General features: G+C 46.4%; 2 protein-coding genes across 3 annotated transcripts in view; one reads left to right on the top strand and one right to left on the bottom strand.

Annotated features, from left to right (window-relative positions):
* Positions 1 to 18,851, top strand: part of SLC25A32 (solute carrier family 25 member 32) — a 147,831-nt gene extending 128,980 nt beyond the window's left edge. Inside the window, exon 7 of the mRNA XM_086966094.1 lies at positions 15,446 to 18,851. Coding sequence (XP_086822220.1) covers positions 15,446 to 15,581 — 136 coding nt within the window. The 3' untranslated portion in view covers positions 15,582 to 18,851. The remainder of the gene's footprint in view (positions 1 to 15,445) is intronic.
* A 246-nt stretch (positions 18,852 to 19,097) lies between these two features.
* Positions 19,098 to 22,004, bottom strand: part of CTHRC1 (collagen triple helix repeat containing 1) — a 126,399-nt gene continuing 123,492 nt past the window's right edge. For both annotated transcript variants that reach the window (XM_086966096.1, XM_086966097.1), the window contains exon 4: positions 19,098 to 19,447. In XM_086966096.1, the coding sequence (XP_086822222.1) occupies positions 19,305 to 19,447 (143 nt within the window). In that variant the 3' untranslated portion in view covers positions 19,098 to 19,304. The remainder of the gene's footprint in view (positions 19,448 to 22,004) is intronic.

Genomic DNA, 22,004 nt, shown 5'->3' with positions numbered 1-22,004 from the left:
CAGGTAGCTCCTGTCCCTCCACTGTTGACGCCAAGATGTTCAAAGAACAGAACAAGAGTTGCGAGCAACAAAGTCAAATGCTGCTGACATGTTATAGGATCCGGGCATATAACCAAAAAGTGCTGTAAATGCAGGAGCAAAACTGATAGCAAAGCATTGCGTTTTAAATGTTTTCACTTCGTCATACTATGGTGATGAGCTATCGACATTTTCTTGGTTAATTTACTGAGATGAACTTAGTAAATTTGAATTCTCATGTAGCACAAAGTTTAATATAGGCTCACTAAAATAACCGCCTAATTGAGATTTTTTTGTAACCACAAATGTAATTTCATTGTTTTAAAAATAGCCTTGATATGCATATCCTCAAAGTCTTCTTCCCTTGTTTTTAAATACCTACGGGGTTTCCTTCTATATTGATCCAGAGTTTTGCGCAACCTGCCCTCTCCTCTTCTATTTCTCGTTCTTAGTAGGAATTGGGTCGAAAGCGGCAGAGGAGAGCAATTTAGGTATTGACCATCAACACTTGGCATAAGTGTGACTACATAGAAGCTTCTCCTCTAAGCCGATGGGGCTTGATTAAAAAAAAAAAATTATATACATATATTTCAAACCAAACGCCCTTGAGCTCAGGATATGCACACGACAATGCTCCCACCACATTAATGGTCCTTTTTAGCCTCTTTGCAGCATGCTTGACCTTTGTCCCGCGTTGACAATGATACTCGACGCGTTTCGAGGCAAACGCCTCTTCATCATGAGTTTTAGAACAGAGGCAGGGAAGGCTCACCTGATTAATCACTCTCTTTTATTAAATGACTCTGCCCACAATGGGTTTGGCTTACAGTGGTCGCCATGATGCATGCTGGTACTTCCAGTTCAGGTGAGTATTAGTGTATGTCCTATAGTAGGCTCCAAGCCCCTGTTTACATTAAAACATTCGTAATGTCCTTTAATAGGTTGGCACTTCGGGGCTGCATGCTAATTTGAGCAAGGGAACATCGTGCCACAGATAGCAAGCTTTGCCTTCCCAGCCCTTCCATTCGAAGTGGTGCTCTTCCTGTTACCGCGGCTCGGGCAACCGTTTTCCAAAATTTCAAACCAAACTCCCTTGCGCTCAGGATATGCACATGACAATGCTCCCACCACATTCATGGTCCTTTTTAGCCTCTTTGCAGCATGCTTGCCCTTTGTCCCACATTGACAATGATACTCGACGCGTTTCGAGGCAAACGCTTCTTCATCATGAGTTTGTATCATTGTCAATGCGGGACAAAGTTCAAGCATGCTGAAAAGAGGCTAAAAAGGACCATGAATGTGGTGGGAGCATTGTCGTGTGCATATCCTGAGCGCAAGGCTCTTGGTTTGAAACATATAAAAAAGTTTAGCATCACTTATCAGCTAGGAAAGACTTATGCCTCCTTTTCAGACACACCTTAGAGATTAGAGATGGGTAGGTAAGGACGTATAAGGTCCCTGAAGTAAGCCGAGGTAGGGATGGGGCATTTTTTTTTAATTCAGCTGAAACATGTTGGCAAATCAAGAGATGCAGTAACCATTGGCTTTCCACTCCGAATCCTCACGAGTCATTTTTTATCTTGCTATGGGGCCCGTCAAATAAAGAAATTTAGGGTATTCCTGTAATGATTTTTACTCTAAACTGTACAGAAAAGTATATAGAAGAGCTCCTGGATTAAATTGAGCCTACCAAGGTGGCAGTCATTTACCTGCATGAGAAGAGACACCAGTGATGAAGCATGCCACCATTTGGCAGGTGAGTTGTCTCATCTTTTTAGGTCTCGGCCTGCGTAGGCTGCGCTTGCGCAGTCACGCTGGGCGAGAAATTATGTCTTAGAGTAGGGTGGTAAACGAGCCAGCTCTTCTCCATTGGCTGGCTTCCTAAACGGCGGCCAGCCATTGGAGAAGAGCTCTGCCTGTCACTCTAATCCCCGTCCGTTTCGGATTGAGGGGCGTGTTTTTTGCGGTCCTTTCTATCCGTGATGTCATCCGTCACTCAACAAAAAACACGCCCCCCCAATCCGAAACGGACTGGGCTTAGAGACAAAAGGCTGTCTCTTTTAGCCATGTATGTTATTGCAATGATAATTGAGTAAAACGTCTTGTTTTTTAGCTCATTGTGTCACTGCTAGAGCGACGAGTCCAGAGATCTCTTTTGTCACTCACAGAGCAACGGTTCCAGTATCGCAAGGATCGACTCGAACTTTCATCCAACAGAGTTCAATACAGGAAATGACTAATTGAATAAGAAATGGACACACGTTCTTAAAAATGCTGGAGGCGAAAAACTTAGGACAAAAAAAATAACAGAAACTGCAGTATGCGATGGGAAATAAGTGCAGTACTGAATGTGAAAACGAGGAGCGACACTGTGAGGGAGAAACAGGCCCAGTCCTTCATTGTTTTCTGTGCATGCTTCAAAAACATATGGCACGCTATCTACGGGCCTAAGGCGGTAAAACGTGATCACCTTTAGTTCCTGCATTTTTTTTTCTTTAAGTGTCCAGGGTACCTAGTCTAAACCAAACAAAGGGGATCGCAGGGTCTGCGGAATCACCGAGCCAGTTAGGACTAGAAAAGAGAAACTCCTCACTAAAAGGAACCAGCTCATCAGAAGGGAATACAGGACTAGATGGTGGGAAAAAGGCCTTCTGGCAACCCAGTGAGATGAGGCATCCACCCAAGACTGAGTCTGCTGACGTGTGTCACACCACGCGGAGGGCTGATCTTCAGTCAAGGCCCAATATGCATATCACCCCACTACTTGTAAATAAAAAACAAGGCCACAACATCACTCCGTATTCATGCGTTCCGCATAACTTCCGTGTCTTGGACTTCGCTTGTGTGTGCTGAGGGAGAGGGAAGGGGTGGGGCCTGGAGGTACACTTGTCAGTCGCCAGACTAATAGTGGCGGCAACTTAACGTAATGAAAAATAAACCTGGAAAAATAACCTCAACAGCTGTATTACGTATTCAAATTTGTGTTTATCAGGTTATGGAAGCACGTTATATTCCGCGATGGATACACATGAGCGAAGCTTCGAGTATTAACGTCAGGTCATAGTGGCGGGAGGGAAATGTAACCAGAGAGCTCTCTCTGGCATAGAAACTACCTGTCTTGCTAAGAGAATGGAAGAAACTTTCTGCAAAGAGCCGGCAGTCACGCGAAAAGTAATTCAATTTAAGGGCTGCAGCGATGGAATCCAGGTCACCTTAGTGAGAATAGTTTCATATGAGGAGCCAGATGGTGAGTGGGCGGAGGTACGGGGTCACAGAGGGCTTCCAGGCAAGCTGCAAACTTATAAGCGGTGCTTTAAATGGGGAAAAAATAAGTGCAGGTACTCGTTAAAATGAGCTAGAGGTGTAGTGAGTGGGCGGGGCTAAGGGAAGGGATATGATGATACTTAACGACTTATATAATAGTTGCAGCACACTCCAAAACACATGATAAATGTGTTTATATAAACAAATCAGGTTAACTCATTACACAAAATGAAAGAGAAATGTAATAATATGTTAACATTTCCTTTTTTTGCAATAGTTGCACCTTCTTAATGTCATACTGTTAATTGCTGTTGTTTGGCACAATACTATATATTTTTGGGCAAGTGAGTAGGAAGAAACTAAAAATACCCCCACTTCGAACCAAAGCTCTTATGGCACCAAGCAAATGAAGCAAATCATCATGACCCTCCCCAGAAGATATCTCTTGTCTCTTCCATCGATCTATCCATTCATCCAACCATTTACCTGCTGATGTCCACCATTTACCCTTTACATTCTGTTGTCTATTCAGTTTTTCCTCCATCATTCAGTTTATTTTCACCATTCGGTCTGTCCACCCTTCGTATCCAAACCTATCCATCCATCCTTAAACCTGTCCACTCACCTTTTCCCTCATCCATCTCTTTTTCCACCTTTTCACTCATCCATCAATCCTTTCGCTCATCTAGCCATCAACCCTTTCACTCCTTAATACCATTCACCCTTTCATTCCATCCACCCTTTCACTCAATCCCTCCTTTCAATCAATCAATCAATGACATTTATAGAGCGCACTACATACCCGTAGGGTCTGAAGGCGCTGGGGGTGGGGGGGGTGCCGCTACTGCTCGAACAGCCAGGTCTTCAGCTTCTTCCTGAAGGAGAGGTGGTCTTGGGTCAGGCGCAGGTCGGTCGGGAGGGAGTTCCAGGTCTTGGCGGCCAGGTAGGAGAAGGATCTTCCTCCTGTAGTCGCTCTTCGGATGCGGGGGACGGCGGCGAGGGCGTGGTTGGCTGATCGGAGGTGGCGTTTGGGAGCGTAGAAGTTGATTCGGCTGTTGAGGTAGCTCGGGCCTTGGTCGTGTAGGGCTTTGTGTGCGTGGGTGAGGAGGCGGAAGGTGATTCTTTTGTTGACGGGGAGCCAGTGAAGGTCTCTCAGATGTCCGGAGATGTGGCTGGTTCGTGGGATGTCGAGGATGAGTCTGGCTGAGGCGTTCTGGATCCGCTGGAGTCTCTTCTGGAGCTTGGCGGTGGTACCGGCGTAGAGGGCGTTGCCGTAGTCCAGTCGGCTAGTGACGAGGGCCTGGGTGACGGTCTTCCTGGTCTCGGTGGGGATCCACCAGAAGATCTTCCGTAGCATGCGTAGGATGTTGAAGCACGCCGAGGAGACGTCGTTGACTTGCCTGGTCATGGAGAGGGAGGAGTCCAGGATGAAGCCCAGGTTGCGTGCATGGTCTGTCGTTTTGGGTGCGGTGCCCAGGGCGGGATGCCACCAGGAGTCGTCCCATGCGGAGGGTGAAGAGCCCAGGATGAGGACCTCCGTCTTGTCCGAGTTCAGTCTCAGGCGGCTGGTCGTCATCCACTCGGCTACCTCTTTCATCCCTTCGTGCAGGTTAGCTCTGGCGGCGGCGGGGTCGTTGGTCAGGGAGAGGATCAGCTGGGTGTCGTCGGCGTAGGAGATTATGATGAGGTTGTGTTGGCGTGCGATGGCCGCGAGGGGGCTCATGTAGACGTTGAAGAGGGTGGGGCTCAGTGAGGATCCTTGAGGGACGCCGCAGATGACTTCGGTGGCCTCTGACTTGTACGGTGGTAGGCGGACTCTCTGTGTTCTTCCGTCGAGGAAGGAGATGATCCATTCCAGCGCCTTGTCCAGGATTCCGACGTTGCTGAGGCGCTGTACTAGGGTGCGGTGGCAGACAGTGTCGAATGCCGCGGAGAGGTCTAGGAGGATGAGGGCCGCTGTTTCTCCGTTGTCCATCAGGGCTCGGATGTCATCGGTGGCGGCGATGAGGGCGGTCTCGGTGCTGTGATTGGCTCGGAAGCCGGACTGTGAGGGGTCGAGGGATCCATTTGTCTCGAGGAAGGCGGCCATCTGCTTGTTGATGGTCTTCTCGATGACTTTGGCTGGAAACGGGAGGAGCGAGATGGGGCGGTAATTCTTGAGTTCGGTAGGGTCCGCAGTGGGTTTCTTGAGTAGAGCGCTGAGTTCGGCGTGCTTCCAGCTCTCAGGGAAGGTGGCGGTGTCGAAGGATGTGTTGATGATGTCTCGCAGGTGGGGTGCGATGACAGCGTCGGCCTTGTTGAAGACGTGGTGAGGGCAGGGGTCGGTCGGTGATCCGGAGTGGATGGAGTTCATCGTGTGGATGGTGTCTTCGGTGTTGATCGGGGTCCAGGCGTGGAGGGTGGTGGTGGGGGGTGGTTGTTCGGTCTTGGTATGCGTTGGTTGGTTGTTGAAGCTGTTGTGTATGTCCGCGATCTTGTTGTGGAAGTATGAAGCGAGGGAGTTGCAGAGGTCTTGCGATGGGGTGATGTTGTTGTTTCCTGCGCTGGGGTTGGATAGCTCTTTCACGATGTTGAAGAGTTCCTTGCAGTTGTGTGCGTTGTTGTCCAGCCGGTCCTTGAATGCATTTTTCTTGGCGGCGCGGATCAGCTGGTGGTGCTTCCGGGTGGCCAGCTTGAAGGTGGTCCTGTTGTCCGGCGTAGGTTCCCTTCTCCAGACTTTCTCGAGGGCTCGGCAGTTCTTCTTGGAGCTCTTGAGTTCGTCGGTGAACCACGGGGCTTTCTTGCTGCCGGGTCTGCTGGGCGGGGTCCTCAGCGGGGCGAGTTCATCTGCGCAGATGCTGATCCACTTCGTGAGGTTGTCGGCGGCCTGGCTGGGGTTTGCTGAGCTGGCAGGAGGGTGCTGGCTCAGGGAGGTGGCGAGCTGGTCTGCTGTGATCTTGTTCCAGCTTCTGCGGGCGGCCTGTTGCTGGTGGTGGTGGGTCGTCGTTCTCTTGAAGGTGAAGTGGACGCAGCTGTGGTCCGTCCATTGAAGCTCTGTGGTGTGGCTGAAGTCGATGTCTGTGCAGGAAGAGAAGACTGCGTCGAGTGTGTGTCCGGCGAGGTGGGTGGGGGTGGACACCAGCTGCTTGAGTCCAAGATTGGCGAGGTTGTCGAGCAGTGTGCTGGTGTTGCGGTCGTTGTTGTTCTCCAGGTGGAAGTTGAGGTCCCCCAGGAGGATGTAGTCAGCGGAGGGGAGGGCATGCGGGCTGACGAAGTCGGCGATGTCCCCGCTGAATTGGGTGCATGGTCCCGGAGGTCGGTAGATCAGGGTGCCTCTGTGGGTGGTGTTCGGGTCGGTGTGGATCTGGAAATGCAGGTGTTCGGCGGTGGTCAGGGTGTTGTCGGTGCTGGTCGTGAGACGGATGGTGTTCCTGTGGATGATGGCGATGCCTCCTCCCATCTGGTTGGCGGTGCGGTCCCTCCGGACGATCTTGTAGCCCTCTGGGATAGCGATGGCGATGTCGGGAGCTGAAGAGGCGTTCATCCAGGTCTCTGTGAGGAAGGCAACGTCAGGGGCTGTGGCGTCTAGGAGGTTCCAGAGTTCGATGGCGTGTCTGTGGACGGAGCGGGTGTTGAGCAGGATGCACTTGAGGTGGGTGCTGCTGGTGTTCGACTTGGCGGGTGCTGGTGCGAGGCAGGTCCGGATGCAGGAGAATTTGCAGGCGTGGCAGCTGAAGGGTCCATGGGTGCGTCGTGGTGTGGCTTGGTGGCATCCTGGGAGTCGGCCGGTGTTGAGTGCGATGAGGATGGCGGCGGAGTACGTCAGGTGGGTTGGTCGGGGTCTTCGTGGGCCAGGGGTCCTGGCGCTGGTCGCGATCCGGTCGCGGACGGGCTTACCTTTGGCGCGCCTTCGGCGCACAATCGGCGCACAATCGGCGCACCCGCTGCGCGTGGCCGCTGCACGTTCGCACGGTCGCCATATAAGGCGAAGTGCGCGGGTGGGCGGAGCAGCTGGGAGGCGGGAGCGGGGAGGGTACAGAAGAGAAAGGGGCGGGGTAAATGGCGGTGGCGGGAAGCGGGGAGGGAGAGCGGAGGGCGGCGAGGTAGGCGGGCAAACAGGAAGGAAACTGTTAACACGGCACAATAATTACAGAAAAACAGGCACAAATGGAGGGCAAAACAAATGGCGAAAACAGGCAGAAAAACGTTAACACGGCACAATAATTACAGAAAAAACAAGCACAAATGGAGGGCAAAACAAATGGCGAAAACAAATGGGGAGAAACCAAGACGGCAGCGAGGCCGGCGGCGAGGCAGTTAGGCAAGGCAAAGGGGCACACCCAGCAGCTGGTGGCCGTGCGGCGCGGGGGTGTCCCACTCATCCATCATCCACCCTTTTATCCATCCTCCCTCCCTTTCATTCATCCATCCAATATTTCACTTATCCACCCTTTTATCCAATCATTCACCCTCTTTTACCCATCCATCCATTCACTCATCCATCCATTCTTCCATCCATCTGCACATCCACCCTTGCTCACTCATCCATCCACTCACTCACTCACCAACCCTCCCTACTACCTTATTTATGAACCTTTGGCGCCGAGCAGACATGTACACACAAAGGGTCACCCATTTTCTTTAAAATACCTCCTGAGAGTGTCTTTATTCTCTCTCTCACTTTTTTCTTACAAAAACCAGGCATACAAATGCAGGCAAACGCACAAACGTAAGCAGACACACAAAAAACTTTGGTATGTTAAAAGCCATATTATACTCTTCACCATGGCAATTTTAATTGCCACTGCCAGGGGATTGCCAAGATTCCTGTGTTTGCGCAAATGCAGAGGATGGTGTGAATGTGGTTGACAGCACATTGCCTGAATGGACCCCATAGCTGCCAAGGTTTCAGATTGCTATGTGTGACATTTTCATATTTTCATTGTAATTATGAGTGATATTTCAACGATATGAGTGATACTTTCTCACTAGCAAAATGAGAGAATCATATAAATATAAAAAATGGCACCCATTTGAGTATAGCTGCTAATGTTTCAGATTGCTTATGTGTGACATTTTCATAGATTCAGTGGATTTACGAGAGTCAGGCAACAACTAGATGTGTAAAACTTAGAGTGGCACTTTCTTGGCACCAAAATCATGGAATGAAGTCAATGAAAATAGAAAAATATCAGAAATTGCACTCATTTGAGCAACAAGGAAGTGCAACTCGGCAGCAGGTGCTTTTGAAGCTGTTATTTAATTTCAATAAAAATCAGCACCCTTCACCCCAACCTCAGCTTCAGGTGCGGCCAAACCACATGTAACAAAGGGATCTCTGTGACAAAAACAACAACTCACTGAGCTATCCACATACAGTACAGTACAATACAATATGCCTTTTTGAAGACGCATTAACCATCTACGCTACTTAATGGTCAGAGTGCGAACTGCCAGTAGAGAAAACTCTGATCTCTCTCCAGTGGCAACAATAATCCCATGAGTTTTCTCTGATTTAGCAAGTCTAACTGTGCTGAGAAAATAAAGGGTGCTGCTTCCTAGTGTCACTGTCAAGCAGGGAGGTTAAACAATTTGCACTACTAATAAACCAGAAAAACTACACAGCATTGGCATACAAGAAACAGAACGGCCAATTGAGGCTTTTGGTGTTCAGAAGGTGGGCGCCTCGGTGCAGAAAGCAGTTATATAAGCTCTCCAGAGGCCTCTTCGATCGCATTGTCTGGGCATTAACCCTCAGATCAAGAGAAAAGGACGTGTGAGATTCCGCTGCCCTTTCCTCTGATAACATTTCTATGTTGAAAGTGTTACCCTGCACTGACTTTTCACTATCTAAAGTGCTGTGCTTTGAAATCACACATGCACACTAGCAGGTACAATGAATCTCGACCCAGCTCTGTCGAGCACAGCATGGGGGCGAGCATGGGACATTATTCAGAAGAACCCTGCTGGGGCCCAGATGGGGGGGTGGGGGCTGCAGAAGCGGCGCCTCGGCTGCCAGTGACACGTCCCACTCCTGCTCACCACCACAGCCAATTAGCCGACCTTTTCAAGAGTACCGGTACTCTCCTCGGAAGAAAAGATGTGCCGGTACTCAGAGTGATAAATTTAGGAAGTGCCGGTACTCCGTATCGGTGAGTACCGGCCCATTTAAAGCACTGCTTATAAGCATTTGGAAACATAGCAAATTTACGTCAAAAACCGTAGCAGTCTTGCCAAAACAGTGAAACGTGAGTCAGAATGACAACATCGACCCACTTAAAATAATATACCATCCCTCTTTAAAAGCAAAATCCAGCAAGAACAATATCCCTACACTAAAGGACAACCTCTTTTAAGCGCCACCATTCTTCTCGCAGTAAGGCTGAAAAATACATCCTGCAAAAAATTAAACTGGTTTACTCGATTCACCGATCCGAAGGCAACATTAATACTCCCACCCGCCACATCGCAAGAGGCCAGCACCTGTAGCCATTACTAGAGTGGCTAAGCATGCACTTCTGCAAGAGGGCTTTAGGGTATATCAAACTGCGCTGAATTTTCTGCTAAAGCTGCAAAACGCATCAGTTCCAGTGGCGAGTCAAAAGCATGGCTGGAGGAAGCGTAGTAGATAGCTGCCTTCAATTAATGTTGGTAATAATGCTGCTACAATTGTTCCGAAATTTCAACCGCTAAGGCAAATCTGAAATGGGTGTACTGGGCGGTAGGTGAAAATGTGAAAACATCCCAGTGTTCAAAAGAACATGTACCAGCTTTTACAAGATTTTGTGTTACAGTTGGAAGAAACACAATTTGTTCAAAGGCCTGTGGAAGAGAGGTGTGGAACATTTGCCTGTTCCTTTTAATTTACCACACTTTTCGATCTGGGTAGAATGTTAATGTTTTATTTAAATATTTAATTTGCGTGGGTGCCTCTGTGAGCTGCATGCGCCCGCCTTCCGCCGGCTCTTCCTCCCCCCTGCCCCACCGAGCGCAGAGAAGGCTTCCCCGCTGCATGCGCCCGCCTTCCGCCGGCTCCTCCTCCCCCCCCTTCCCCGGCCGAGAGCAGCATGAGGACCAGCAGCGCCGTCCCAGCCACTACCGCCAGCCCAGCCCGAGCCGCCTGCACGCCGCCCAGGCTCTGAAGAGCTGTCCCGCGCTCCCACTAAGGTGGTGCTTTTCGAGCGGGAGAGCAGCAGGGCCGCCCCTGGAGTACCTGCAGCGGCTGAGCTACTGCGACGCGTCGTTCGCCCTGGAGCAGATCTCCAAGGTGCGTCCTCGGTGCGTGCGTGTGTGTGTGTGTGTGTGTAGATGGGTCCAGTAGGCGGGTCCCTGCATTGGTACGTGTTTGCCTCTATCAAAAATGGTCTATGATCTTGCCTCCGTTCTCTGCTTGTGATCATGTTTTTTCTTGCCTCTGTTCTCTGCTTGTGTTCGTGTTTTTTCTTGCCTCTGTTCTCTGCCTGTGTTCTCTTGCCTCTGTTCTCTGCTTGTGATAGTTTTTTAGGTCGAGAACTGTAGGCTGCGCTTGCCCAGTCTCGGTCAGAGATTTAATGTTTTCTAGATGGGGCTTGAACCCGCCCCTCTTCTCCATTGGCTGGCTTCCTAAACGGAGGACAGCCATTGGAGGAGAGGGGCATCACTCTGTTCAAGTCCTGTCTTTTTCCGATTCGGGGGCGTCTTTTTTTAGCTTCTTTCTTGTTTTCTTTCTCTCCCCTTCCCATTGGCTGGAATTTTACCTTCCAGCCAATGGGAAGAGGAGAGAAAGAAAAACACGCCCCCGAATCCCAAAATGACCGTGGGTTTCTCCAAGGCATTTCTGCCTCACCTCGGAGAAAGATGGTGATGTTGGACTGCCCTCCTGACGGCTTGTTGTTATTGCGTTAACCCGTATGTTTGTGGGTCTCAAGTCTTTGCATATGTGTGTGAATGTTTGCATCCATGTTTGTCTGTGCCTGCATGGACCCATGCGTGTGCCTGCACGTCTTTGTATGTGTGCGACTGCGTGAACCCATGCGTATGCGCCTCCTCAGACCTCGAGTATGCCTGTGCGTGTCTATGCTTACTTGGTCCCAGCCCTTTGAAGCAGACGGAAGACAAAGACCCCTGCGCCTGCCTCGGCCCTGCCGCCATTTTGACAGCGCGGCCTATTGTCCTGCTGCCTCTCGTGTTCCGCGGTGGATGAATCCCAGCAGCCCAGTGTTTGTACAGCGATAAGGAAGGAGGGGAGGGGCCTTATCGTAACCTTGGTGCTTGCGAGGAAAGAGGCAATGTGTGGGTAAGCGGTGAAGGGGGCCGAATATGCTAACGAGCCGTTTCCCTCCCTCCATTCCCTCTGCCCTACCCGCAGGCTCACTCCGCCTCCACAGTGATAGATCTGGACTGTAGTGTCCAGGGCAGCGGCGGCTTCCTGGCACACGTCCACACTCTCCACAGCCGTGATTTTTACGGGGCAGTCACTGTAGTTCAATGTACTCCACTACACCGAAGAGCCATGGTGGGATCTAATGCACACGGGACAAACGTTTAAAGGGCGCCGTGTCCGCACACCTACTGCATGCAATTAACGAAATACAAATGGAATTATTCCTGAGCAGTGCTAATGAGTCTTTTGGCCCATTAGTGCTTTACCTGGTGTTAGATAGATGAGTACTTGACGTTAGGTAGATGGACGGCTAAATGGATGACTTGGTGAGTGAGTACCTGGAAGGTTGAATGTGTGTGTAAGAGACAGGGGGTGGTTGTGAGATTAGATAGAGGGATGGATGTTGAGCGATATGGATGAATCGGCTGGTTTGTGAATGGATGTATAGCTGGATGTGTGAGTGCTTACATAAAATGAGTGCACAAATGTGTGGTGGTCCAAGAATGGTTTGGCTGGATGGATCAATGAGTGGATGGATGCATCTGTGAGTATATGGCTAGATGGCTAAATGCAGATGTGCTGAATGGATGGATGGATGGAGGAGCACAAACGAGTTATTGAAGGCACAAGTGGATTGATATGTGAGAAGAATGATGGAGAGACAGAAGGGGAGAGAGACATCACCATCTCTTCAGGCAAATAGTTTTGTTGTGTAACGCTGGGGTGAAACCCTGCACAGTGACACTGCATACGTACCACAAGGTTACCGACTAGATTTCATCTGTATTGTTTGAAAAGAATAGTGCAGTTGCGCTAACATTTGCAGTTATACATTTTTAATATTGTTACAACATCAAGCTTCCATATCTTATGCTTATGTGTGTGCCTGTTTTTGAGGAGAGGGAGTAGGTGAATCTGCTGAACAAAGCTGTCAATTCATAATTTTGTTTTCAAATATCGTTATTGAACGTATATAAAAACACCACATTTAACCGCCCTAGAAACATGCTCTGATTACATCACATGGAGACAGACCGGTGCATAAAGGCACGGAGTAATTCTGATCATTAAAGCAGCATGAACTGCTGAAACCTCAATTAATATTGACCGGTGTCGGTGGTTTCATATTTGCAGAAAATTTCTGATTGCACGTTACTTTCAAACCATTAGTGTCCACGCCAGCTGCCTCTTTTACCCTCAAACAATTCTAAGTGTCTCCGATTCGCTCAACCCCCCCTCACCCCAGGGGCATTCTAACGATCTCACATGTGCCCAAATGCTCTTTTCCCCCCTCATAATAGCCTCGCTTTGCTGACGCTGTGATCCCTCCGGCCGAGCCAGAATGGGTGGAGAACCTACCCCCGCCTGTCCTAATAGTACGCTTCCTACACCCCCTCCCATCCGAGCCCCTCACTCAGCACCATACTGTTTTCCCACCAATTCCTTCTGCTGTTCCTCTGCTCCTCCCACCCCTTCATAGGTTGCCCCTCCTACTGAGCCCCATCCTTTTCAAGCAAACATCAGAGACCCCCACACGCAGCCAGCCACCAATGCCTCCTCGCTTTACCACCGCAGGAGCTTGTCTCCCTCGGTCTAGGCCGCACTTCCGGGTATGAGGAAAGGCACTCACTACCTTAGAGGATGGAGCAAAAGAGAGATGTCCCATGCACCACACATGTCCCTCCTGCAACCCCACCTCCCCATTTCTGTCTGAAGTGGGAAATCAGTGTTTAATCGCTGACTACGTAATACCTAGAGGATGCGGCAGTCAGTCGCACGTGATGTCAGGTTTAATCTGTCAGTCTAGGTGTATTGAAATACTAGAGGGCTTAATAAAAAGTCAGTCACAAGTGAAACTGGTACTTCTGAAACTGTGGCAGTTCTGGGGCACTTCTTAGGTCTCGTGCTCGTGTTTTTCTTGCCTCTGTTCGTGCTCGTGTTTTTCTTGCCTCTGTTCTCTGCTTGTGCTCGTGTTTTTCTTGCCTGTTTTTCTTGCCCTATGTTCCCTCGTTGTGATCTGTTTTTCCTGCCCTCTGTTGCCTCGTTTTTCCTGCCCTCTGTTCCCTCGTTTTTCCTGCCCTCTGTTCCCTCGTTTGCCCTCTATTCCCTCATTTTTCTGACCTCTGTTCCCTCGTTTTTCTTGCCCTCTGTTCCCTCATTGTGATTCGTTTTTCTGCCATCTGTTCCCTTGTTTTTCTGCCCTCTGTTCCGTCGTTTTTCTGCCCTCTGTTCCCTTGTTATTCTGCCCACTGTTCCCTCGTTATTCTGCCCACTGTTCCTTCGTTTTGATCGTTTTTTCTGGCCTTTGTTCCCTGTGTGTGGCTCTGTGCGTGTGTGTGTGTGTGGGGGGGCTGTGTGTGTTTGTGTGTGTGTAGAGGGCTCTGTGTGTGTGATCGTTTTTTTCCGGCCTCTGTTCCCTGTGTGGGGGGCTCGGTGTGTGTGATTGTTTTTTCTAGCCTCTGTATCCTGTGTGGGGGGCTCTGTGTGTGTGTGGGGGGCTCTGTGTGTGTGTGGGGGGCTCTGTGTGTGTGGGGGGGGCTCTGTGTGTATGTGGGAGGCTGTGTGTGTGTGTGGGAGGCTCTGTGTGTGTGTGGAGGGCTATGTGTGGGGCTCTGTGGGTAGCTTTTTTTTGTAAGTGGCTCTATGTGTGGGTGGCTCTATGTGAATGACTGTGTGGGTGGCTCTGTGGGTGTGTGTGTGGGTGGCTTTGTGTGTGTGGCTCTGTGTGTGTGAGTCTGTGTGTGTGTGTGTGTGTGTGTGTGTGTGTGTGTGTGTGTGGGTGCAAATGCAATAGGTCTTGCATTTGCGAGAGATTAAGCTATTGACATTGTAAATGACAATGCCATTTATGTATCTGTTTGCAAAACCAACACATAAATAAAAATATTGTAATTTACAATGCCAATAGGTCTAACTTTGGCAAAGACGGGACCGTTGCATTGTAAATGCTTGTTTTTCTTGCCTCTGTTCCCTTGGACGTTACTGGGCTGAGAGCTCTGTGGGTGTGTGTGTGTTGGACTCTGTGTGTGTTGGACTCTGTGTGTGTTGGACTCTGTGTGTGTTGGGCTCTGTGCGTGTTGGGCTCTGTGTGTGTTGGGCTCTCTGTGTGTGCGGCTCTCTGTGTGTGCGGCTCTCTGTGTGTGCGGCTCTGTGTGTGTGTGTGTGTGTGTGTGTGTGTTGGGCACTGTGTGTGTGGCTCTGTCTCTGTGTGTGGCTCTGTGTGTGTGGGTGCAAATGCAATAGGTCTCGCATTTGCAAGAGATTAAGCTATTGGCATTGTAAATTACAATGCCATTTATTTATGTTTTAAAAACAAAAATAATGTCATGAGCAATGCCAATAGCTCTAACTTTAACAAAGACGAGACCATTGCATTGTAAATGCTTGTTATCTTTAATGATCCTATAGATCGAGTTCTTGATACGGGTACGATTAGTCCCTGGGCTTTCGTATTCTGTGGTGAGGAGACTTGTGGCTGGGCAGGTACCACGACAATACACTTATCTTCATGTTAACTCTGTTATTTATAATCTATACACTCTTATCGGGGATGATCCAGGAGGGAAGGGGTGATGGTGTGCAGAGGCACTTGGAAAGGGGACGTGCTGTGTATGACACACGAGGTTGGTGGCCTCCCACAACGGTAATAATGGGAGCGAGTCCAAGAACTAAGAGTAGCAGAGTCCCCATGAAGGCCACCTTAACACAACGTTTGACAAGCTGTGCTGGGAAGATCGCAGACTTTTGCAGGAAAGAGCCGTATTTTTGGGAATTGTCTTTTAATATACATTGAGGTGTTCTTCTGTTTCTTTCTCTCCAAAGGAAAGAAGGGGTTCGTGGATTTTACAAAGGAATCCTCGCTAATGTGCTTCGAGTGACTCCAGCGTGCTGCATTACTTTTGTCATGTATGAGAAAGTGTCCCATTTCTTGCTTGCGATTAAAAAAGAAAGCAAATAGCCGACAGTGAAGGCGTGAACTGAGGATGCCGGCATAAGAGCATGGGTTACTGATCGCCGCTGCCAGGACGAATCAACAGCTGCGCCGAGGAGCTATTATGGAGGACAACATAACAGGAAAATTATTTCACGGCCCAAACCTTTCAAAGTGGCCAAAAATAGTTCGCATTCAGACATTGTAAAAAGAGCTACAAGTGTAAATGTAGACATTACACATATATGTACTTCTGGAAACTCAATGCAAACACCTGTTACATTTTACACGGTATTCCTAATGGACTGCCATTTAAATTGTTTATTTTTCTTATTATTGTTCTGATGATTGCATATGTGGAATCGCCTTGATAATTGTTTTGTCATTAATGCATGTCCTGTTTGAAACGAAAGTGCAGTGAATCCTAGCCATTTTGTTCTAGAAAATTGTTGTAGCATGGACTTGTGATATATTTTTGAGGAGTTCCTTTAATATTTTCTTTTGATTATTTTAAGCATTCAGGCACCTACAGATAAATTACTTATCTTTCGTAAAGGCATTTGCTGCCTAATAGGTATCCTGGTTCAAACCCCCACATTTTGTTAAACTGTGACTTTGCATGGGGGTGAAAGTAAAATGTGTTTTTCTTTTTTCAAATGCCAGTTGAGTTGCTCATCTTAAGAGATCAACTTGGATGGCCATGGTGAGCCGAGCAGTGAGTCTCTGGTAATCCATGTTCTGCACCATACTATGGAGCCCTTCAGTCCTCATCTTAGAAAACCTGTATCTTGTAAATGCCACATGTCATTAGAGACGGTGAAATGCTTATTTACAGAACATTGCAACGTGAATGACTTCAAGGTGCCACAGACTCTAACAGGTGACAACTTGAGGGTAGTAGAAAAGCAGAAGATTAAAGCAGTACATCTTATGTTTTCGATAAAGGAAACCATACAGTACTGTTACTCAGGGAAGTGGTCGCAAGTGTTGTAGCAGCAGAAATGACCTTCTCACGTGACCATGGGTCGCTCCTAATTCAACTGAATGACCCTGGTTTAAGTGCAGAAGAGAGGGGTAAAGCCATATGATGTTTCATGTTTTAAAGCAGGTAAAGGTCACTTAAGTTGATCATAGAAACACATTTTGATTTTCTACATGCAGGTGCACCTTAAGAAGGCATGTTGTTCTGCGTTTTGCATAGTTCATGGAAGCTTTGAGTTGACCCAGAACGTACACCTAATGGATTTAATTTATGGTACAACACGTTTCTTGCTGTCAGTGTTAACACAACATTACTCCTTGTTCCTGACTCAGGTCATCTTTTAACCAGTAGCCAAGACCTTTGAGTTTGGCTGATAGTTACTGCTCTTAGGAAAGGGCCACAGAACACCTGGAATCTTGTCTTTAGGGATACAGTGTGCACGTTAACTTCGAACAAATGCAATTTAAGTTAAATGAGTAAAGGGGCGGGTGTTGTTGAAGCCCCCCCCCCCCCCCAAAAATCCTTTATTTAGTTACAGAATTTTGCAGCTTGTGTTGAAATAAAAAAATGCTTTGGGCTAGAAGTGGAAAAGTGTGAGATGGTGATGAATAGTGAAGAGGCACATTTACTGTTCCAGTATTTTAGTGGCTCACCTCTACATGATTACTGGTCTGGATAATCATTAATTACAGACCTGAACTCAGAAGGTTTGTTGGCCTTTTCTTTGTGTAAGTCCACTATGCATTACAAATAATTATTGCTGTAAAACTGCGAATTTTTGACTTGGATATGTATGCCATATTTGTTTGACTTTTTTAAGGTGTGTGTGAGCGGGGAGATTATTTTAATACTGATGGATGTGTCACAAGGTATCTTTTCTGATCTTATTCGGTGCTCTTTCCCTTCTGTAAAATCTGGATTTTAAATGTATGTTTTCATAGTATGCACAAGTTTTTAATATATTTTGTTGAAAAAAAAGAATGCAGCGTCATTTTCTGGTGACATTTATTTTACATTTCTGGCTTATCCAACCTCCGCACACTGAGCTAGCTACTGGGGAAATTCTTTGCATATTTATTTTGCCGCAAACAGCCTTTTGTCTCATGTGCTCATGGCATTACACCCTTTCGTTTCACTGTGGAGTCTAAGTTAACTTCTTTGTTGTTTCTGTAGTACTTGAGGGCCCACTCAGCACTTGGGAACTTTGGCCTAAAATAATCCCAGCCCCATATTTGCAGGGTCAGCCGTCCGCTCCAAGCCTCTTGCTGCTGGTGGGAATGAGTGAGAGAGTCATGAGAAGCAGGGTACGGCGCCTCCAGATGTATGCAATATTCTAAACCAGGACTACAGGGGCTTTTTTATCGTAATTTTTAGCATCATGATATTAATAAAAACATGTAATTACATCCAATAATTTAAGAACTCTGGGTCATTCGTTCTTATGTTATTAATGACCAAAGAGTAGGACTTTCTTAACTGTATTGGATTTATAATATTCTGGACAGGTTTCTCGTGTCATGTTAAAAGCACACTACTTTGCTTTGACTAAACTAAAATCAAAAATAAGACTTACATTGTCGCAAATAAAAATTTTATATATATATAGGCTTCACCGGGAATATAAACAGATGTGTAACATTTAAATGGCGTTACTGCTATGCATGCTACACTTGCTAAAAGGCTAGGCCGTAACATTTCCCCTGCAGTGACAGCGCTGGTGTCCAAGCTTACCAGAGTTCTTCCCAAGATGGACTCCCCGGTAAGGAACCACCAGCTTGCATTCCAAACACTTGCTTTCCTAGCACTGAGCATAGCTTTAATATACCCCAAGGAAAACCTGCCTTCAAATCATTCTGCCATGGGCAGGGTTTATCTTTATTTCTTTTAATGCGCTGTGCTGTAAAAAAAGAATTTTAGCTACCAACATTAGAGTTTACAACCTTTGGTACTGAACATGCATGTAGGTTATTGCAGGAGGCTCTCTCGTCTTCCATACATAAACGATGTCACTCCTTCCTCTAAGTTTACAAGAACCTCTTGTGCCTTCCTTATATAATACATACTCGGACGCACTTATTTCTGTTTTGAGATCTTGAACATGTACACATTCTAAGTTGAATTCTTTTGTAAACATTGTGCTTTTTGGCAACATGAATTCTCAATGAATTATTTACCTTTTTTAAAGAAGTTTTATTTATTGTAAAAAACAAATTGGAGCGAAAATGTTCATTAACTACATCAACTTTGTAAAAACAGTATCGGTTGATTTATTTTGTCAAAAATATGTTTGACATCAATAAAACAATATAACTAAACAATATTTGTATACGAATATGTGCTTGTCATGCTTCCATGCTTTGTCTAAGTAAGAAATAAAAGACATCGTCCACAGTAAATTCAGTTCTAGTTAATGCAAGCTAGTGTCGGCTCAGCTGGCACATTTTATACAAAAGTCTCGTGCATTTCAAATGCTTGTGACATTTTTCATCTCTAATGTCTGTGGACAGTATTTATTAGAAAGCTTCTCCTAAATGTGAAACCAGTCACTGAGTGTATGTATCTTTACACTACTATAATGTGCAGTATGTAACCAACAGTTTAGCTGCCACCAGCGCACCTGTAAATCAATTTATTCTAATATTTACATGGTGAAAATGGTAGAAATAGGTAACATTTATGACGGGTATGATGTACTTTCTATTTTTTTTATTTCTGTTTTTTAAAACACAGATTTACTCTTCAGTCTTTTACTTTGAACTTTTTTTTTTTTACTTTGGAAGTTCTTCAATGATTATTCGTGAGACGGAGTTCCATCCGGTGGAGGCATCGCCTCGTGGGTAATCTGAACAAGTGCCAACCCAGACGGCCACATCCACCAGCCCGGAGCTGATTCCCTCACAAAGCCCTTCCACTGTCATTGGAAAAAAAGAAAATACATCTTTATTAGACACCAAAACAGCCTTAGAAGTTAGATTAATCAGAAAATATCACAATGTTTGCTATGTAATACTGACTACAGGTTTTGTGCTTATTTGATTGCTTAATAGGAACGTGATGCTCTAAAATCCCACACAGGCCTTGTATTAGGTAAGAGGATGGTATCTATTGTGCATAAAACATTTACTTCTGGCAATGCAGCAGAGGGGTACAGAAATGTTTCTCTGCATTATACTGCTAGTTTCAGTAGACCGTGTAACCAAAATTAAGATGGTTGCTTCCAAAGCACAGAACAACACCATATTTTCAGAAGAATACACTAAAGTCCCAATTATGACTCGGTCAGAAAATGTAAACCTAGGCGCAAGCCCCTGTTTGTAAACGGGTTGGGTTTATTAGTTGTGTTGACTTTATCCCATCTGATGCTTAGCAGGCACGATAGATTCTATATCCCCCAATAAATATGAGCTGTTCTAATTTAACAGGGAAAAAAGTTCTGGTAATTAGCGGGACGTTGATTTTGGTGCAATAAGCACCAACATAAGCATGTTTTTCCCCATTGAAGGGATAATACTTACAAAAGGTGGAATTTGTCGCACCTGATAAATTTCATACCAAGGGATTATCAGGTTTTAATAGATGTGATAAACTGCAAATTGCACTCCAGGGCAGTCGAAATCCGGCCCTAAGACTTATTTGTGTGATCCATTTGCTTTGAGTACAGTAGACTTGAATCATGTCTTCCTTTGGCACAGGAGAGTTAGGCTCATGTTAGCCACATTGTTCAAAATCTTGAATGCTCATTCTCCCAAGTTTTGTGAAGGTAGAGTTCATGTCAGTCACCTAGGTCAGTAGGGGAGTGCAGCAGACATCATCTCACTTTATCCTCTTGTTTAAATACCAACTCACAATCCTAAGAAGGTACATGAATGTATTTATTTGTTTATAAAGTTTTATATAGAAGGAACATGACCCTAGAGGGTTTCGGAGTGCTTTAAATTACACAGTTCAGAAACATTATATGGTTGAGGGGGTAATCTACATACAGTCAATATTCGACATTCAACACAAAAAGAGGAAGACAATGGTACAGAAGATAACATATGTTGCTAACAGTCACGTATTATTTAAAGTCTTAAGATGTGAATTTGTTCATTAGGAGCATTTTTACTTGTTTTTTGAAGGAGGATGAGGAAAGGATTCTGCGTACATCTGGTGGTAAAGAGTTCCAAATCTTTGGTGCGATACCTGAGAAGGCTCTGCAACATGTTCTATTTTTGTGGAAGGATTGTGGTTTCAGTAGTAGTGAAATCGGGCATCGCGGATGTCTGTAACCTCCCGACAGCTCTAGCTTTTGTGCTAAGTAACTGGGGGGTTTTAAGGTGCAGGGCTTTATGGTTCATGCAGGCGATCTTTAGTTGTATTCTTGCCTCGTATGGTAGCCAGTTCATTTCTTTTAAGGTCGGAGGGATGTGGTTATTTCTTTTTGTTCCAGAGACCAGCCTAGCAACAGCATTATTAGATGCCCTCAGCAGGGCCAACTTGTATTTCGGAAGTCCGCATAGAGTGGTGCTTCCGTAGTCCAATCTTGGCAACACTAGGGCTTGCACCGCTATTTTTAAGTCGGTGTGTGGGAGGAAGGGTTTAAGTTTCCTTAGGATACTCATCTGATGATTAGCTTGCTAGGTGGCATTACTGATATGCACCTGCATATTCAAGTGTTTGTCTAAGGTGATTCCCAAGGATTTAGCGTAGCCCATGATGAGGGGAGAGCAGTCAAAGGATGTTAGATGCTTCAGCCAGAGGTCTATCTTGGGTGTTTAGTGGGGGAGGGGTGGTGGGGGGGGGGGGGGATATGGAGGAGTTCCATTTTTTTGGTGTTGAGCACAAGGTGGTTGCCAGTGAGGCAACTTTGAGTATTATGCAGAATAGTGTTGAGGGAGATTAAGTCTTCTGGGGAGGAGCTATTCATATACAGCTGTCTCGTCTGCATACAGGTGATATAGAATGGTCACAGAGTTTGACGCATTTGCTAGGGGTTCCATGAGTAGATGCTGAGCCCTGTAGAACCCCTAGGGTGACTTATCTTAATTATACTTCTCTTAAATAGACTTTCCTTGCGTGGTAAAGGCATGTGTGGAAATTGACAGCGTTGTAATGCATACAACATTCTCTGGCTACTTTCAGTACAACTGTATAATAGTAAATTGGTTGAAACATAACTAAGCCTAATCTCTGAGATGTAACCACAATGGTCCTAAAATCTCAATACGCAGTTATGCACACAATTTATTCATTTTCAACTGCACATTGGTCAAAATAATGGCAAAAATTATAAAAAAAGAAAAAGATTAACATTAAAATATACAAAACTAAAATATTAATTTGGGGAGAAAATTCTTGAAACATTTTGGTGTTGCTTGAACTTTCTATTGAGGCAATGACCCATTAACTTGGTGTAAAATCACCGGATGATTTATCCTGGAAACCTCAGAAGCCCTTACAACTTAAAAAGGTTTAATGGGGCTAAT

Source organism: Lissotriton vulgaris, chromosome 4_1, assembly GCF_964263255.1.
Source record: "Lissotriton vulgaris chromosome 4_1, aLisVul1.2, whole genome shotgun sequence".
In the NCBI taxonomy this organism is placed as follows: Eukaryota; Metazoa; Chordata; class Amphibia; order Caudata; family Salamandridae; genus Lissotriton; species Lissotriton vulgaris.
Note: the sequence above shows the minus strand (reverse complement) of the source record. Positions and strands in the feature narration are given on the sequence as shown.